General features: G+C 36.9%; 1 protein-coding gene across 1 annotated transcript in view; it reads left to right on the top strand.

The window, feature by feature from the left end:
- med30 (mediator complex subunit 30) overlaps nucleotides 1–19,619 on the top strand; it is a 52,728-nt gene that overhangs the window by 1,193 nt on the left and 31,916 nt on the right. The window contains exons 3-4 of the mRNA XM_008422743.3: nucleotides 2,882–3,040; nucleotides 10,610–10,717. Coding sequence (XP_008420965.2) covers nucleotides 2,882–3,040; nucleotides 10,610–10,717 — 267 coding nt within the window. The remainder of the gene's footprint in view (nucleotides 1–2,881; nucleotides 3,041–10,609; nucleotides 10,718–19,619) is intronic.

A 19,619-nucleotide genomic window follows, 5' to 3' on the forward strand; every position in this document is an offset into this window, starting at 1 on the left:
ATTTTAAGTATCTTCCACATTATTGTTATGGAGATAAGAGTTAAATGAAGAAGTTGGGAGAAAAAATGCCGTTGTTTGAAAGTTCTGTCCGTCCAACCATCACTTTTCCTGGATTTATAATATGTAATTGTCACACAAGCCTGATGCATCCGCCAAGTTTTATGAGTTTTTGCATAAGTTTTAACAGCCAAAAATCTAATTCATTTGACACAATAATAATAATAATACTCACCGCTCTGGTGTAATTATCAAATGTCTTTGTAATTTGTACTTCACAAGGTTCTGATGCTGATGGCTGTGATCATGTCGTATCTCCTGTAGCAGTCTCTGTTGCAACAGATCTAGAGAAGCCTCTGACTGAAAACATGGCTGTTCTAACGCAGACTCATGAAACGTATGCTTCATAAAAATCAAATGTTCTTGATTTCTATGAAGAATTTCTTTTCACCAACTCCAGATCTTCCAGAGTAGAACCAGAACAGATCAGGTTGTTGAATCTGTGCAGCATCTGGTTGTAAACCCTGAAGGATCGAAGTTTCCTTAAGAAACTTTCAGTATTGTCTGCTCTGTCCCTTCAGTTCAGTCTGTTTTCCAGGTGAACGCCGACATTTATTCTCCCCAACCACCTCCACTTTGTCTCCCATGAAGCTGTAGCTGAAAACAGAGTTTTAATTCTAATATCAAAACAATTAGAGGGGCTCTGAAGAATAAATGCTGATATCTTCACAGAATTCATTTCTTGCCTGATGTTTTTAGCTAACTGCTTATTTTGTTCACAAGTGGAAATGGGTGGAGTAGGTAAAAATTTTACTCAAAAACAAAATGTAGCTTTTCAAGACAAGCATTTGAAACTCTAGTAAGTACAGAGTAACTGATCAAAAAAATCTGATTTACTATTTTAAAATGGTGTCATTAAACACACAATATAAAGTGAAAATATGTCAAAAATGTGGCATTTTTAAAACTAAAGCAACATTCTGGCAGAGGAGACACTTTTTCAGTTATAAATGTTGCATAAAACTACTTAAATAGGTGATGTGTTCATTAGAGCAGGGTAATATACTTTAATATATAGTGTTTATTGTATCTTATTGATCTCCAGCAGATAAAAAACCACCAGAACAACAAAGCCTGTGTACAAACAAGAAGTCTCACTTTGACATAAACTTTAGGTTTATGTCGTACATCTTTGCTCTTTCTTCATTGAAGTTAACTGGCACATTTTTTCCCACTCAAGTAGATATAACTAGTTACTACCCATCTCTGTTTACAAGAATGGCCGTCGTCTTTTCCTCTGAGGTCAGGCTGATGTCTAAATTTCATCTTCTTCTGATTCTTTTTAGTTATTAGGTTGTTGCTCAGTTTTCCCTGAATCCACATTCGGTTTTGGGTTTTCTTAAAGTCGAGGTCAACTTGAACGTCTCCATCGTCCTCGGAGTCGCTCTCCCTGCTGCATGTTTGCATCAGAGCCAAACACGCATTCTTCTTGCTCAGCAGAATTCACAAACAACATTGTTGTGACTTGTTTCTTTAGATCACAGACTGTCTTACTAATAAAAATTCTTCCTGTATCCTCTCTCCTCCGCTCTCTTTATTCCCGTCTCGTCTCTGTTTCTCTGTCTCCTTGTTCGCCCGCAGGCAGGCTTGTTCATGTTATGTAGGATGTTTATAATCAGACATTGGAGCCTCAGAGGCTTGTTGATCCTCTCAATGAAAGAATGCATTGTTGCTTTTAACACCATTGTAGTTTAATGCCAGTAATCCTGAAAACAAACAAACATCCATCCAGCCGTGCTGGAAGACTTTGTTTTGATGATGCTGAATTGGGATTTAATCTTGTAAAAAGAATATGTTCTGTGAAGCTGCGTTAAATAAGCAAGTTAGCTACGCCCCAGAAGATCTGAGCTGTCTAATGCAATTACAACTTTTTCTGTTGTTGTGTTTATTTCAAAATATGTTGGATCCTTAACCCTTCAGATGCTAGCTAAGCTAATTAGCTTCATGCATCTTATTTTACAAATGCAACCAGGCAGGTGTATCACTGCTACAAATGTTTATTGATTCATATTCTAAGAATAATGTTAGAAGTGACCAAAGCGAACTACACATGGTTTATGGAAGAATAAATGTGAATTAATTTTGAATTAAAATAGAATTTTGCCGACAATCAGTAAATAATCTTTACCCTGAACTAGATTCTGTAATAAAAATATATATTTACACTTACTAATGTCTTCTGGTTGTACATTAAAATAGACACCATGTGACCAAAAGTCGAAGGTTTTTGTAATTTTGGGTATGAGGCTTTTTAGTGACACTAGGCGACTTGGGAATGGAATACCTGGATGTAAAATTGTAGAAACTAAATTCTGTGCAATTATTTTTATTACACAGCTTTGAATCAAAAGATTACTTCAGATTGTAGAAGAATTATATAAGTAAAGAATAAATTATTTACATAAGAACGTACCGTAATAATATGCGTTTATTTTTTATGTTTTTTTCAGATAGGATAAAAGCAGTAAAGTTTTTTTTTTAAAAAGTATTTAGCTGTATTTAAAACACTACAGTATGAACATCAATAATTGTACAAAAATGTTAAAAGTCTTGTTTGAGAACATCAATAAAAATAATCAAACTGAGATTAAAAAATTTACACTAATTTTAGGTGCCATATTTACATTTAGGCTGTCTTAACGTCTGATGGCAAAAACAAGTATTTTTTTTGGAGAATTTGAGATAAATTCAGGATTTATGGGATTAAAATAAATTAAAGTGTCCAACAGTTTTGCCTCATTTTGTCCTTTGGGGCAGATAAATGAACCAGGCGTGTCTCTAACCATCTGTGTCTCTAACCATCCGTGTCTCTTCTCCTTCTCAGCTACCCAATGGAGTGACGTATCACCCCAACACGCATCAGGACCGACTGGGGAAACTTCAGGAACATCTCCGGATGCTTTCCGTTCTTTTTCGGAAGCTGCGACTGGTCTACGACAAATGCAACGAGAACTGCGCCGGGCTGGACTCCATCCCCCCAGAGGTCAGAGGTTAACAGATTGAGTTACTACATTTAACACAGTTTAATTTAGAATATATAAATTTGACCCTCTGTAATTCATGTTATGTATTTATTCCCTTTAAACACAAGATTAGTTTCATTTTTCTGCTTTATATTTATTTATTCCTATCTATTATTCCACTAATTATTTTTTACGATTAATTGATTATTTGAACAAAATAAATTGTCATATTTTGCACAATTTTCATTTAACCATTTAAAAATATATTTAAAGATGCAAATTAATAATAGAATTCCTTTTTAAAAAAATAAAAATAAAACTGATATTTTATTGCCTAACATTTAGTAACACATAATTCCTCCTGTTTGCTTGATTATTTGTAGCTAAGGATTGATCTGCAGTTAAACAAAATACCTTTCACAGAATTTGTGAAGCTAAAATTATTCCACATAATTGACAGAAAAGGTTTATTTTTTATCTTCAGTGCAAAATGTATATGTATTTTGTACAGTTTTGACTTAATTACAAATCTGACTGCATTTTTGTTCCTTCAAACGGCATTTTTTTTTACCGTCCGTATGCTCTAATTAACAATTGATCGAATGTTAAATAATCGTCAAACTAGTTGACGATTATTTCAACGATCGATTAGTAACATTTAATTGGTTCACCTCTGGTCTACATGCAGGCTTGTTTGCTCTTGGTACATGTGAAATCACACACCCAGACTTAAACACTCTGATTGCTCTTCACATGTGCAGCAGCGCTGCAGCCTGGCTTTCCGCTGCTTTCTGATTGCATTTGCGGCTGCAGCAGTCGCATCCCGATCTCTACAGATTGCCTCAGAGCTAATCCTGGTCTCCAGACTCCCACTGGGGAAAATGGAGGATGTGGGAGGAGACGGGTCTTAAATTGGAACAAATTTCTGTTTAATGCCAACCTTGTGTTGAGTAATATCTGAACAGCGGTTTGTTTTTCCACCTCTAAATCAAAATCTACGATGAGGGCGGCATTTTCCTCCTGCTGTTGCCGCCTGACCTCCACCTTCATCCTCCACCTTTATTTAAATGTGTATTCATTTCCCCTGGAGACCCAGAGCGGCGCTGACCAGCCAATAACTTAGCTCACCGTGTTTGCCTGGGGCTGAGCGTTGTTGATTTTGGCCCAGCGGCTGCCTCGTTTATCATCCCGGGGAAAATTCAGGTGCCAGCCTGACAGCAGCTCGCTATTGGCTGCCTGAAACAGGAAGTGGAATCAATGACTCGAGCGGTGTGACCTCATCGCAGCCTAATTAGCAGCAGACCCGTTTAATGAACAGCTGGACTGAGCGCACACATCAGGCTCCTTTCCTCTCCAGCTGGCGCTAGCTGCAGCTTTCCCCCCGTCTTTCTCCATCTTTACATGATTAGTTGAGCTTTTTTCCTTTTTCTGTTCAGTATTGGCTCTTTTTCTGCAGGCCAGTTTTTATTTTTACAGTTCCTTGGACATGTAATACATTTTGAACCTTTTCGTCACATTGCAACTACAAACTTCAATGTTTTTAAATCCAGGACATTTCAGCCAGCAGATGTGCAAATCAGTGCAATTTAAGAGGATGGAATTGAACAGGACTGACTCCATATGTATGCCATACTTTATGACTGATTTAAGAAAAAAACCCTTAATTTTTGAGTAATTTTGCATGGCGTTACACCTCAAATTTGGTTCAGCATTCCAGGCAGTTTATGCAGATTCACTGAGGCAAACACTTAAAAAAAATAATGCAGGCAAATAAAAAACCTTCCCAGAATTCTTCTTTTATCAGCCACATTTATTGCTTTAATTTTATAGAAAATAAGACCTCCAACCTCGAGAGATTTATACTTGGACGCAGACTTTGCGCACCAATTTCTTAAACTAGGCTAAATGAAGCGAGATTTTTTAAGAAATGTGGATCAAACTCTGTTTCTAATAATTTGGAATATATTGAAGGAAAACAACACTTTTATGTCCTTTTTAAAAAAAATTATTTACCATTTTTCTACCAACAACAAACCTTTGTTAAAATATGTAGTTAAAATCAAATCAAATTTTATTTGTAGAGCACATTTCAATGTTTCCATCATAAAGACACAAAAATCAACAGATGAAACATTAAATTTTTCCATCTAAATGTTGGTTAATGTTTCACTTAATAAGGTACCAATTTAAATGTAACGTTAAAATATTTTAATAATCTTTGTGTCCTTTGACTGCTTTTACCTCGACCGTTTTTGGGTCCTGTCACCACATGTTTGGACACTTCTGGTTTCACTGTTTGGTCTTTATAATACAGTTCGAATCATGAAGTTTTCTAAAAAACTGAAGGATTCAAACGAGATTAAGTCACATACATGTTGGCCTGTCACAATAAACAATAAATCAATCAATCGCATGATAAATTAAAGCAAACTCGATCATTTCTATTTGCATAATTTAAAAACTGGATTAACACTTTTTTTTGTTTTTTTTAAAGATAATTTTGTTTATAATTTATTTTACTTGTTTTTTCTGTGCTTTATTTGGTTTGGATTTTTAAAATGTCTTCCAGGTCCAGTATTAAATGTTTGTGAGAATTTAAAGTTTATTGATCTTTAAGAATGTGTGCATTATTTTTAAATATTATCGTTTATCGCAATAACTAATTTATCGTGCAGCAGAATTGGTTATTTTCAGGCCTACTTACATGTGGACTCTACCAAATTAATGATGTGGATGGTTTACTTTTCACATTTTGCTGAAACCTTTTCCCTTCTGCTGCACAGTTAGTCGTTGCTTTGTGCTGGACTGTCACATAAAATTTAAATAAAACACATTTAAGTCTGTGGCTGTTGGGTGGAAAAGGTTTAGGGAGCATACATTTTTCTGCAAGGCACCAAATTCTCCTTTTCTCCCACTTCACTCTTGCTCCAGTCCGCCGCAGCTCTTGTCATTTCCTGCAGCGAACAGTCAAGCTGTTTCATTTCCCTCTCTCCTTATCCGTTCACCCTGTTATTTTCTTATTACTTGTTTTCTTTTTTCTCCCGTTTCCGCTTTTTTTTCTGCATCTGCCCTTTTCCTCTTGTCTCACCGAGGCAACCTGGAGAACTTCATTAGCTCATTCCTCTCTGTCAGGCTGGAAACCACATCCATCTTTCTGCAGAGGAGGCCGGGGTTGTGACTCACACGGGCACATTCTTGCACATGCATTTACTCTGACTCGCATGCACAGAGCGTTCTGAATCCATCTTTTCCCAGCTGGACTCAGCACATTTTATTTCCTTCCTGCTCCTTTGCCAGAGTCGACCCTCAGGATTCGATACGTGGATTGGTTTTGCTCTTAAATGATCTGATGAAAAAACATTTCTGTTTTCCTTCTGGGACGCAGCTTATAGTTTGGTTTAATGTCCAACTCGATGTCAGTGTTGTTGTTCTTTCTTCTTCTAAGATCACGGGTTGGATTGGGAGTTTTTCCAGGAAACTCTCAGGATTTAAAGGTTTCCTTTATTGATCCTTAATTGGTGATTTTGAAACCCAAATGGGTGAAATGTTTCACCTCTTTCATCTTTAGTTTAGATTTAAATATTTCACTTTGACCTTTTCAGGGTTCTTGGAAATCCTTGAAAATGCTTGAACTTCAGTGAGGTGTTTTCAAGGTTTGGTCCTTAAAAATGCTAATAATCAAACAGCACAGTTTTGTAATAATTAGCAATCTATTGTTTGACTAAAAGCTTAAATTAGTATTTACAGTTGAAACCAGATAATTTAAACACACAGATACTTTTTTTCTTGCTACCTGAAGTTAAATCGGACCAAATGTATCTTGTTTTAGGTTATTAAATTATTTCTGCTTGTTAAATGCGAGAAAACTTAGCAAGAACATTTTTTAATAAAGATTTTTTTTATTTTTTACTTTTCTCTGACCAGTCAGGTGTACAAGGTGTGTGAAACATTTCAAAAATAACATTTTGTTTTATTTTAGTTTCCGTTATCTCTACTGTAGAATATAGAATACTACTGTAACTTAGACATTGTAATATACTATTACAATGTCTAAGTTACAAAGTCTTTTTTCTAGTTCATTTGTATTAATTTTTGAAAAACCTGCCTTGAAAAGTGCTTGAATTTTACGAACCTTTCTTTCTGCCCTCTCTTCCTCCAGGTTTTCTTGTTTTGCTTGTTTCCCTCTCGCTCTGGTTATTAGTTTGATCGTTTCAGTCATCAAGCAGCTGCACAGCTTCAGGCTAAACTGAAATTAACCAAAAACTTTGGGGTGTTTATAGTAAAGTTATCCAAAATAGTTGGAGTGAAACAGTGTTTTCTCTGAGGTTTTCCAGCCTAATCTGTGTTTATCATCTTGTCTGCTATGAATGTCAGAGTTTTGGAGAGGCTCCATTATGTTTGCTTAACTTTGTTTTTGCCAACAGCGACTTTGTTCTTTCAGGAATATTTTTGCTTTTTCTTGTATAAACTAAGCTTGTTTCATATCTGTCCAGTCAGTAATTTGGATATATTCATACATAAGCTTTATTTTACTGGAGTTTTCTCTAAACACAAGCGACGTACAGTCCCTGTACTCCTAAAAATACACCTTCACCAGTTTTTGTTGCTTTCCACGAGCTGATAGTTGGATATTTGACTGATCTTCTCACCAGGAGTCTTTTGATCTTGTGGGATTTCTTTTGGCACAGATCTAGTTTTTAAGCATAGTGTAAATACTTTTAAACAGGTTGAGATTTAAGCCATTTTAATAGTTCTTTGTTTTCAGATGCTACACCAATCCATCTCCATTTTCCTCTCATTTGTGAATAACACCTTTAGATACTTGGTGTGTTTTCATACCTGATAGCCTGGCAGACTTGGATTGGGGAGAAAAGCTGCTACATTTGCTGCATTTTCAGCTGCTGGGGTTCAAATTCACACTGCACTCTGTCAAACACAGCTAACCCTTTGAGAAACCTGGTCCCTTTCTCGCCTGTGGTGGCGCTACACCATGAACCAGTGAAGGAAACGACACAAAAACCTCTGAAGAAGACATGAGCGCAACTTCCTTCTTTGCAAAATGTAAACAAAAATGGAGTAGCATCAGATTTTAGTGGTTGGTAGGATTTCTCTTGTCTTTGGTCAAATACCAAGAGTCATTTCTTCCGCTAGTCGTGCGTTTGTTTTATTTGTATTTACCCAGAATGCCCTGTGCTGTAATCCACTTTTTACTTTTGGAGCTTTTATGCACAGAGTCACTCAAACTGCACCACAGTTCACTTCAGCTGAACTAAGACCTACGTTTAGGCGAACCAAAGTTTGCTTTCTTTGTCCGCATCCGTTTGATTCACAACTCCGCAAGCGAACTGAACTTTCTAGACAAACAAGCCAGAGTTTGGTTAAACTAGACTAAACAAGCCTCGTGTGAATTCATCCTAAAGGCCTCTAAGAGGAAGAAATAAATAAGGGGAAGGTTTAGTGAAGAAGTAACGCTGCCTAGAAATTCTCCCCAAAAATGATATGAACAGCAAGTCTTTCATTTCAGTCAGCTTTAAAATGGTCTAAAGGTAACATCTGGACTCGGATAGATTTTGAATCATTGTCTTTCATGGAAAAAGGTAGTAAATTGTTCACTTGAAGTGAACGTTTGGTTCTAAAACATTTGGTATCTGAGGCACCAAAGAAAAACAAATGCAATCCTCTGGATTATTAACAGATTTTTACAAAGTTCCCTTTGATTTGGACTCAGACTAAATATAGGTTCTGGTTCCCCTGCTTAAAACTGTAGAGGACAAAGACTGCGGCGTTTTGGGATAATTACTGCAATAATATTTGAAGGGTCAAATTGTACCAATCGTCAAACATGGTGGCACAAAGTGGATGGAATGATGAAAAATGACTGCCTCCAAATTTTTCACGTTCAGCCAGATGTTTTAACTCTGGATGTTCCAACAGAACAAAATAAGCCAAAGCTCACATTAGAAGGGGTTTTAGAGAAGCTAACGCCAGCTAGCGGGAAACATCTGGAATGTTGACGGCCTCAGCTTTGCCTTAATACTGGAGTTTCGCCTTAAATTCACTAGTTTGGATGTTAGATTTTCAACTGGATGACGCCAGAAGCAGAATGTGTTTTTCTGCAAATTGCTAAGGATTATTTCGTCAAATATTGCATTTTAGCCTGTGTAATTACAGAAAATCCACTTAAATCCAAACATGTACAGCCTGTTTTTATAATTTATTGACGTCATTTGTATAATCCGGCCAAGAAAAGAAGCAAAAGAAAACACCAAATGGTGATATTCATGCGCATAATGAGTGTAGATAAAATCCCTACTGGAGCCGTCTAGGGTGTGCAAAACCAGTATGATTTCCCCTTACAAAAAGATATAATTAGGTATTTAGTTGCTTCGTTTTAGTTTGCACAATCTAGCTTTTAAAAAAAGTGCAGCAAACTTGCTTCTCGCCTCCCATCGCCCCCTGTTGTTGACCAGCAGGGGGCAGTATGACGTCAGAAAGCATGCGGCGGCCCAGGCGGCTCCCCAGAATGCTGCCATAGCCTGAAATCTCTTGCACATCAGCCTCTTGGTGGTGTCAAGCAGACAAGGTCAAGCACACAGAGCGTTTAAAAATGAATTAATCTCTCACTCGCTGTCTCCTCCTCTCACAGAGAGGCGAATCAGACCGCCGGAGCTGGAGAGCTTACACTCAATCCCCCTTTTTTCTGTTGCTTCTTGGAAACCAGAGTAGAAGACAGCTGATGGGTCACACATTGTATCTGAGAGTGAGATGAGAGCACACGTTAATCCAAACTTTACATGAGAATAAAATATCAGTTTTATTATTCGAGAAAGAATAGTATGAAAATGCTGAATTCTTGGATTAAATCCAGATTATTTTGAAAACAGATTTTATTACAATAAATATGAAACCTTAAAGGTGACATATAATGCTTTCTTGAACAAGTTAGCATATGGGTTATGAGAAACATTTTTGCACAAAATAATTCTTAAATAATGAGATTTTAGTCTTTAAATCTGAATACCCTGCTGCTGGCCACGCCCCCTAACTCAGAGTTTACATTCACACGTGAAAATGGCTGCAGACACGTAATTATATGACTGTACATTTTAGAAAAGCAGAAGTAGAGCCTCCTACACAACCGTCAAGATTACAGCAAGTGGTTTCTGGATGATAAGTCAACAACAAAACACTTGTCTTTTCCAGCAGCCATTGTACGGCGCATAAAACAGTAAAACCAGCTGACCAAACTTGCTCGAGTTATGCTTTAGTTGCTAGGTGACGGGGCGGAATTCTGCTGGGGTTGCTAGGTAACGGGCAGTGCCTGCTGATTTGTGACGCTACATTCTGAAGGTTTTTGAAATGGTTCAATTTCCAGACACCAAAAATCATAAATTCATTGCCAAAAACACCGGCAGGATGTTTTTGTTTTTTCTTGAGTTGTTTTTAGAAGCAGTAAATGGAAGTACTAAAATTTGGCATCTTGGGTGCCGCGTAACGGTGCCGCCTTATCTGCGTCAGTCATCTGAGTGCAGCTGCTTTGCTTGCAGTAAGTAGTAAAGCCACACTTTTGTTTGCTCTCTCCTTCCCAGCAACTGATACCCTTTGTGGAGGACGACGGCTCCAAACATGAGGACCGATCTGGCGGGCAGAGCCACCTCACCAGCGAGGAGAGGAGAGAAATCCTGGAAGTCAACAAGGTATTATGTTCTCTATCTTGGTAGCACAGCCGTGTTTGTGTTGCAGGTTGGGTTTCCAGTCAGTGCTAACATGAGATAATGTGTGAACAGTAATTACAGGGAAAAAAAAATTAAGTAAAGTTTCCACATTATCTTCTAGATTACAAATGGAAATTAAGCATGAAATTTCTTCCAGGCAGGTAGTGTGAAACATTAGCATTGATTTGATGTCTTAAAGGCCGACTTGCTGTTGTTTGGATAACGTGCAGCAGAATTAAGGGGCTACGCTTGGTTAACTTTATTATCTGCTGATAGAGTTTGTGTATTTAAATGAGGTTTGGAGGCTACAGGGAAATGCTATTAAATGCTAATAGGGAATTTATTTCTTTTGAGAATTTCAGCTACTCTCAGCTATCTGTGCATTTTGTTGCTGTGCAGGTGGTCGCACCTGGGCTTGTGGTTTGCATTCATAATCCAGTACAACATTAAACCTGATTAGGTTTTTTCCTCCTGCTGCAGGAGACGGAGCCCTGCTCCTCTGTGGCGGTTAAAACTTAAAGCAAATCCCCTGTTGGGGTTTCTAATTGTCCTTTCCACACAAACTGCCTTTGTCCCTCACTCCTATACACTGCAGAGTAGGAAACTATTTATTTATGTGTTTATCTAAGGGTTTAAGGAGACTATTCTTCCAGGATAGTCCAAACATTCATAATTAAATCAACTTTTATAGACATTACAAAACGTCATAATGGTCTTCCATAAGACACAAACAAAATTAAATTAAATTACAAATCAGCCATTACAAACATTACAAAAAGACATAGCAAAATACATTACCCACAAACTATTTCAGCAATTTAAAAACTAAAATAAAATAAATAAAACAAGTGAATATAAATTCAGCCATTGCATTAATTAAATATTAATTCATTCTCTTTTACAGATTTTAACAGCCATTAATGTAATTTCAGATGGCAACATATTCCAAAAAGAAATTGCTCTGAAATGGTGGCAAGTGATGCTAGCTCAGATGTTAGCTGTTTGCAAAAGTCTGGACTTTGAATAGGCCACTCCAACATTAATGTTTCACTGTCACTGGAAAGTTTTTTTTTGTTTTGTTTTTGGAAGAAAATTGTGTAGTGTGATTTAGAACTGCATTTATTTTTCCTTCTAGGATCAATGGATTATTTTTGAATTTAATTAATTGTCTCAGGAAGCTTTTGTTCGAAGTGTTTTGCATCATTAAAGCAAAGTTACCAATTATGAAACAAACGATAAACATTACATCTCGTCAAATGCCTCTATCAAAATCATCAATACACATCAAATATGTTGATCAATGTTTCATTTACTACTAATCAAAAGCAACTCTATACAGGTGGGTTTTTAGTTGTGATTTAAATGAACTCGGCGTTTCAGCTGTTTTTCTGTTTTCTGGACATTTAGTTCAAATTAGTGGAGCATAAAAAATTTGCGCTGCTTCTCCATGTTTGGTTCTAGAACCAGAAGACCTGACAGGTCTAGAATAGCAGGTCATTCATGTGTTGTGATGCTAAGCCACTCAGTGATTTGTAAACTAACAACAGTATTTCATGGACTTCCTAGTTTTGGTGAGAACAGCAGCAGCAGCGTTCTGGATCAGCTGCAGCTGGAGGATTGGTCTTTTGGTCAGACCTGTGTAGACGCTGTTGCAGTAATCAATGCGACTAAAGATAAACGCATGGATGAGTTTCTCTAGATCGCGCTGAGACATAAGTCCTCTAATCCTGGAGACGTTCTTCAGGTGATAGAAGGTCGACTTTGTGACTGTCTTTATGTGGCTCTGAAGGTTCAGGTCAAAGTCCATCACTACTCCCAGGTTTCTGGCCTGATCTCTGGTTTTAGTTGTGATAACTGAAGCTGAAGCTTTAGGTCCAAAAATAATAACTTCACTTTCGTTTCTGTTCAGCTCGAGAAATTTTTGGCACATCCACACATTTATCTGTTTTAATGATCTGTTCGGTGCTTGGATGGGTTCAGAGTCGGATGTTGACATCGTGATGTAGAGCTGTGTATCATCCGCATAGTTATGCTTACTAATATTATTTCTTGTTATAACCTGATTTCAAAAGGAACCAGCACATTTTACTTTATTTCTGGCTGAAATATTTCTAACGTGGGGGATAAATTATTTTTCACAGAAATTTATACCTCCAAATCTTTCACTCGTTTTGATCCTGATGTCTTTTCAGAGCCGAGGAAGGAAATCATAGCTAGCTGCGTTTTAAATATTAATAAGACAGCAGCAATAGCTGGATTTTTCTCCTCTTTCTTTTGACTATGGTGTTCATTTTTGAGCAGTTTTCATGTGTCAGACATCAAACAGGCGTAAAAGCTTTTTCAGCTTTATTTACTGTCAGAAATGCTTTTTCTAGACTCTAATAGTGAAGCGGCGTTGTAAGACTGCGAAGCGCTGTGCTGGGAGCTTTTCTTCAAACTGACATCGCGTGTCAGTCAGCGCTGAAATGTCATGGGAGTCGAACGATGCAGACAAACAAGGTGAATCTTAGCGCAGAAAAAGATGTTATAATGACTGACATGGGCTTTTGCAAGTTAATGAAAGAGTCGGAAGAAGAGAGGTCTTATAGACGGAGAAAACGTTATTAAATTCTTTTGAGTTTAACTGAATTCATGGACTTATTGATTAGTACGGTAACCTTTGAGCTGCCCCTAAATATTAGTCTGGTTCTGTAGGCGTTTTAATTAATGACTGAGGCATTGTGGGAATGAATTTTATTTCTTAACATTGGCTGTCTTGAACCTGTATAATTAACTTTTCTGCATTAATTTACATTCATTTATTATGGAGAGACAATTTAGATTCATCCTGGTAATAGTGGGTCATTTGTGGGCTTTAATTTTAGTAAAAATAATCTTGAGACATATTCCTTCCTGTGGGATTCTTGCACAACAGTTCTTAAGGTTTCCTGAAGGTCTTGAAAATTGTCTGCCTCTTTTTAATGCTGCATTATGTGAATTTTTAAAGGAATAATTATTGCTTAGCCACTTCACAACAATCTGTGACTGATTCTGGCATAAAAAGCCTTTTAAACTCAAGGTTGTTTTGAAATAACTGACAACTTGGCAAAGAACCAATTTTAAATTGGATATGTAGTCTCTTGGTTACTAGCAGCCTGTGACAAAGACCCAATTGTTCTCATTTCTTTAGTTGAATCTATTAAAAATAACAAAGACAACATGGTTTGACAGAGGGAAAACAGTATTTTGGATCTTGGCTGAAGACCTTGCATCAGGTGCTGTTTCTTAGACATGTCTTATAAACTTTGTTTGTTTTCTGTATGTAGATTTTTAGGACTCATACTGCTTCTTTTGTTCTGTAGCAGTTTTTCTCTTTTTTTTCGGACCGCACTGAGTACCGTCGTCAGTATTTTAAAAAGATTAAAAACTTAATTACATAGAAGAGTGTTATTTTAGTTCCACCATCTCTACATGCAGTATGTCGGATCTTAACTGGTCAATACGGTGTTGTTTTTATTAAGTCACCCTTAGTCAGACGCAAATGTGTCAAGCCGTGACTAAACCTGAACACGTCGATCTTTAGTCAAACCTCAGCTCGTCAGCCAGAGGCAGATGGTGTGGATTTTATTTTTTAGTATAACTTCAATATAGAAGAAAGGGGGAAAAAACATATCAGGCAATCTTAAAACATGCATTAAGCTGAGAGATGCACCTTACATCATAAACTTTAATATGCAGCGCGATCTCTAAACGCATGCTTCTGGTAAACGACGTGCCTGTGGTGTTTCTCTGCGCTGTGTGGAGTTGCTTTGCAGCAGGCCGGAGTCGTTTACATGTGATTTGATAAGGACAGCAGCGCTCAAGGGCGACACTTTAAATCAAAGGCTGCAGACTCAACAACACATTTGCCATACCGCTTTCAAAGGCCATGGGAATTAGATGAGATTTTTACACGTTGTAAAGCAGAGGTGGACAACGTCTTGTGCTAGAATCACTTATCCTTGTCTATTGATAAATTCAAACAGATTTCTGCTTTATTTGAGATTCTGTGTTTAAATTTTGAGCTGTTTTCCATTTCATTGGAACAGTGTTTGTAGTTTGCTCTTGTTGGTGAAATTAAAGTCCCACTCCAGTTGCAATTAATTAAATTTAATCTGTTTTTGCCTTTTAAAGTGGCTGGCTTTTCATGCTGCAAAGAGATATTTTATGAACATTAACTCTTCCAACATATTCACTCCCTGCAGTTTTATAGTTTCCTCTGACTGAAAATTTCATTCAGCTAATATCGAATTATGAAGATCTTCCGACAATAAAACAGTGATTAGTTCTTCTAATAATCTTCTAGCTTTCCATCCCTGAGTGGCGACTTATTCTGTAATTTTAGACACAGTATTAGAAGCAGCTGTTTCTACTCATTTTCAGAAGTTTTCTGGTCTCCCTGATCTGGACAAAAACTCTCGTGTGGTTTATAAAGCACAACAGCTCCACGTATCAAAGCCTTAAAACCTAAATTGCGAACTTTAAAGCCGAAGAGAAGAAGTCATTCAGGAAAAAAAGCTTATTGGATCCTCTATATTATTGCTTGTAGCCTTTAACCATCTCTAAAAATGTTGTAGTTTTGGTTCCACTGGTTTTCATAGTAGAACAAGCTATTTAATGTAGCATTTATTCAATAAGGCAGACCTCCAAGCTTGTTCAGCAGTTGTGAAGTAAAAAGTGCTTTGAGTGTAGAAATGAATACATTTTTCTGTATAAAACCTCTTTTGTGAAGCAGTTCATAGCATTTTATGGTTTCAAAGCAATAATTTACATTGATGGTGGATTTTGCTCAATAGAGTTTCTCTGGGAAAGAAAGAGCCTCAATACTAACTGAATAAAAACATTTTGTGTTTATTATATATCATAAACAGACTTGGTTTGTTTTGTTTTTTGTAGATAATTTTGTTTCCAGGGTTGGTACAGTTGCTTTAAGTCCTTTTAAAATTTAAATTAGTTGTTTTCAATGTTTGGAAAGTCCTTGAAAGTGCTTGATATTCAAACTGCACAGTTTTGTAGTAAAGTTCACTCAAACATTTGATGGAAAGCAGTTGAAACCAGATATTTTTATACGCTGTAGTAAAAAGGCAAAAGCACTTTTTTTTCCCTCTTTCTGAAGTTAAGTGCGCAGTGCGGCTGATTTCACTATGCAGGGCCGGTCCAGTGTCTTTTGGGGCCTTGAGTAGAATTTGACCTGGGGGCCCCTCTTCCTTTACACCAGCACCACTAACGGCGTTTCAATGTAGATTCAGTGATCTTTGTGATCTACTGAGATGTACATGTGGTTGAACCGAGCTCAAACAAAAAGATTAAACTCATAGCATCAGATTTGAGCTTTAACACAACAAACTAACTACAAAGCTTGTTGTAATGTTTATTATTGCCATGGTTACCTAGAAGTTGGCAAGTCGCTGTTTATCTGTGGTCCAAACATGGTTTCTTCTTTAAGCTACATCAGCTGTCTGTAACATGTTTCTTATATTTATGTAGGTTTGAGTTGAAATAAATTGTTTGTAATGCATAACCATCTTAAATATGGTTAAAAAAGTAAGATTGTTAAACTTTGTATGCTGTAATACTGTGAAAGAAAAAAGAACACCATATTATATGGCGCTTATGAAACTTTCATGCTTAGAGATATACGTTTTATTATAGTTTTCACTGTTTTGCGGTTCTATAGTGAAATAAAGAAACCCGACACAGTATGAAGCGTGGATTTTTAGTTATGCTTGTTTTTTGCAGTTTCAGAAAGTAAACATGCCAGTTCCTTTAAATTTCTAATTTAAATGTTAATTTAAAAACTGGAACCACAAAATCAGATTTAACAACATTGACATTCTTGATAAACGTTAAAATTCTAGATTTATATTCTGTGTTACAATGTAGAGGGATCTCAGCCTTGGGTCGGCTCATTACGTCTTTGGGATTTATCGTGCAAAAAATTAATGTTTGTTTTAATTTAATTCATTTTTTAAGGGTCTTTAGTTGTGTGTTGAAGTCTTGTCAACATTGCCTTCCAGTAACATATAATTACCAAGTCATACTTTTACATTTCCTGTCAAAGTGATATTTTTTAATACAAAAACACGGTTGCTAAGTCGCCCACCAGGCTTTGCAAGTTTTCTTGGGCAAAACTTGTATCAAACATTACCATTTATTAGATTGTTTTTCTTTGAAGTATTTTATTAACATACATTTATTTTTGTGTTTATTTTGCTTTCCCGTGTAATGTTGCACTGTAAAAAGCTTCGTGTTTTGCGCCGTCTCATTTTCATGGACCTTCATCCTGCTCTCTGTGTTGCTGCACCACAGCTGCACAAGGTCAATTTGAAGGGTTGGAAATTAATTAACTGGTGAATTTCTGCTTGTGTTGTAAAAACTATGCAGAATAAAATAATCTCTAATGTGTTCAGAAAGTCTTGATCAGATAGTGTGAACTTTTGAATGTGTAGGAAGGAGAGACGGGAATTAAAAAGTAATAAATTAGGAATTGAATGAGAACTCAATTATAAGAGAAAATGCTGCTGTTGCCTCTGGAGCAGGAAACAAACTACCTCACTTTGATTTGTTGACATTTGTCATTGGATTATTTTCAGCTCTGGATTAGGTTTAATCTCTCTCTGGGAAGCGTCTACATCAAGATGACTTTAAATCACTGTGTGCAAATATCAGCTTTGGGTCAGTGAAACCCAGAACCTGCATAAATACAGGTGAGGTAAACGGCCTGCAGCCACACACACTGCCTGCTAGTATCATCAAAGTTTAACAGTTATAAATTGTAAAACAAGGTAGACTCACTTAAACTCATCGTGTATTATTTAGTAGGACTTTAAGGTATTTCTAATCTTTATTGAAAACATCTTTAAGTGTGTTAAAGGTAAGAAAAAGGAAACTTTCTCTTTAGATTTTCTTCCTGCGCGTGCTTTATAAATGTGCATGAGCTGAAACTGTTGGTCTGTTCGTACTTGTGCGCCAAGCCGTCTGTTTGCTGCAATGATAATGGTCCAAGGTCAGAAATGTCAGCAGCAGAGGTAAGAAGTGGTTATTTTGAGAGTTCAGCACAGCTCCCCAGGCTGCTTTTAAATGTTAACACTACAGTAACATCACAGCGAGCGAACCCTGCAAACTCCACCGCACGCAGCCCCGTCCAAAAGAAACAGCAGCGTTCCCCACAAAGCCGTCCACACCCACAGAGAGAGCACCAGGACGCTGCTTAAGTAAATAAACAAGCCAATGCAGGCTTTAATAATGTCAGTGCTTCAGCAAATACTGACACACATCCCTCTGTTCTGTCAGCGAACATAAAGCAGATGTTGCTTTGACCACCGTTGGTATTTGAGGCTATTGTTTTGTAGTTTAAGTGATAATCTTGGTTCCGATGTGAACCTGCCCTATGCAAAGCATTAGTATGCAGATTGATTCTTGTCAAGCGATAAAGCATTGAAAGATGAATAAAAAGAACTAAAGCACCTCCCATTCTTTACCTCTGAACCCTTAAAGTGCTTTTGAAGGCTGTTTAGCGCATTAAGTGCACTAAACAGCCTTTTATTCTCTCAAAGTAACGTAGAACACACTGAATCAACAATATTTTAAGCCTCTCCTGATTCAGCCCATTCTTTCTATTTATTCTTTATTCAGTTTTGTTTTAAAGTGCTTCTGTTGTGTAAAATGCACTTTAAGAAAAAAAAAATACATTTGGGTCTCAAATGATTCCAAAAGCAGCTCAGCGTTGTTTTGGGAAGAAGTTAATGTTTGTTGAGCCATTTAAAAAACTTCCGGAATGTAATGTCACAAATCAGCAGGTGCTGCCCCGTTACCTAGCAACCACACCCGAGCCCAACTCCGTGACCTAGCAACTAGAGCAGAACTCAAGCATGTTTGGTCAGCCGGTTTTACTGCTGTAAGTGCAGTGCAATGGCTGCTGGAAAAGACACATGTTTTATTGTTGACTTATCATTCAGAAACCACTTGCTGCATTCTTGTTGGTTGTGCATGAGGCTCTACTGATGCCTTTCAAAGATGTATAGCTGTGTAATTGCGCATTTGTTTGCAGCCATTTTTATGTGCGAGTGTAAACGTTGAGCTGTGGGCGTTCATTCTGAAAGGAGCTCAAAATAAGCAGAACCGAGCAGATTAAAATCAAATTTTTCTAGAATGAGTTTGTGCAAAAAAAATGTAACAGACATGTTTTTCACAGCCCATAGCCACATCAAGGCAGCATAATATGTCGCCTTTAAATGAATCCAGCTTTATTTTAAACCTTTATCCAGTAACGTACAGTTGAAGGTGATTCCGTTTAATCCACCTGATTATGTGCAGCTAAGTGGATGTTGCTTCACAAGGTCATTTATTGCAAGTAATTTAAAATGTGTGATGGAGAATCAGAAGATGATGATTAAATGTACATCAAAGGAAAGGCCAAAACCTTTTGGGCTGTATCACAAAACAGAAAATCTGAGAACAATGGTGTAGAGATGCATCAATAAACCAGGTCTGTGACCAGAATGAGATGATTTTCAGATGGTCAGTCAAATACTCACAAACTTTGATTGCCATCAATGAATGGATTTAATGTCAGTTTTTGAGATTTAACATTTCCAGAAGATGTACAATCTAGGTGAAATGAAACTACAGTCGTTTAAATTTTAGGATTTTATACATATAGATGCAATTGCCTCAATAATCCATAGTTTATTCAGAAGAATACTAAGGTATTAGATAGCTGCAGCTAGTTCAAACTGAAATAAGTCGTCCTCTTTCTTGAATTGCTGTCTTCCTCCAAATATTATCCACTTATTAATTTGAATATTTTATGTTTTTGGTAATGTTTAGAGTCGTGTATATTTAAAAACCAAAGCTTCGTCAACAG

The sequence above is a fragment of the Poecilia reticulata genome, chromosome 11 (assembly GCF_904066995.2).
Source record: "Poecilia reticulata chromosome 11, P_reticulata-male-v2, whole genome shotgun sequence".
Taxonomy (NCBI): domain Eukaryota; kingdom Metazoa; phylum Chordata; class Actinopteri; order Cyprinodontiformes; family Poeciliidae; genus Poecilia; species Poecilia reticulata.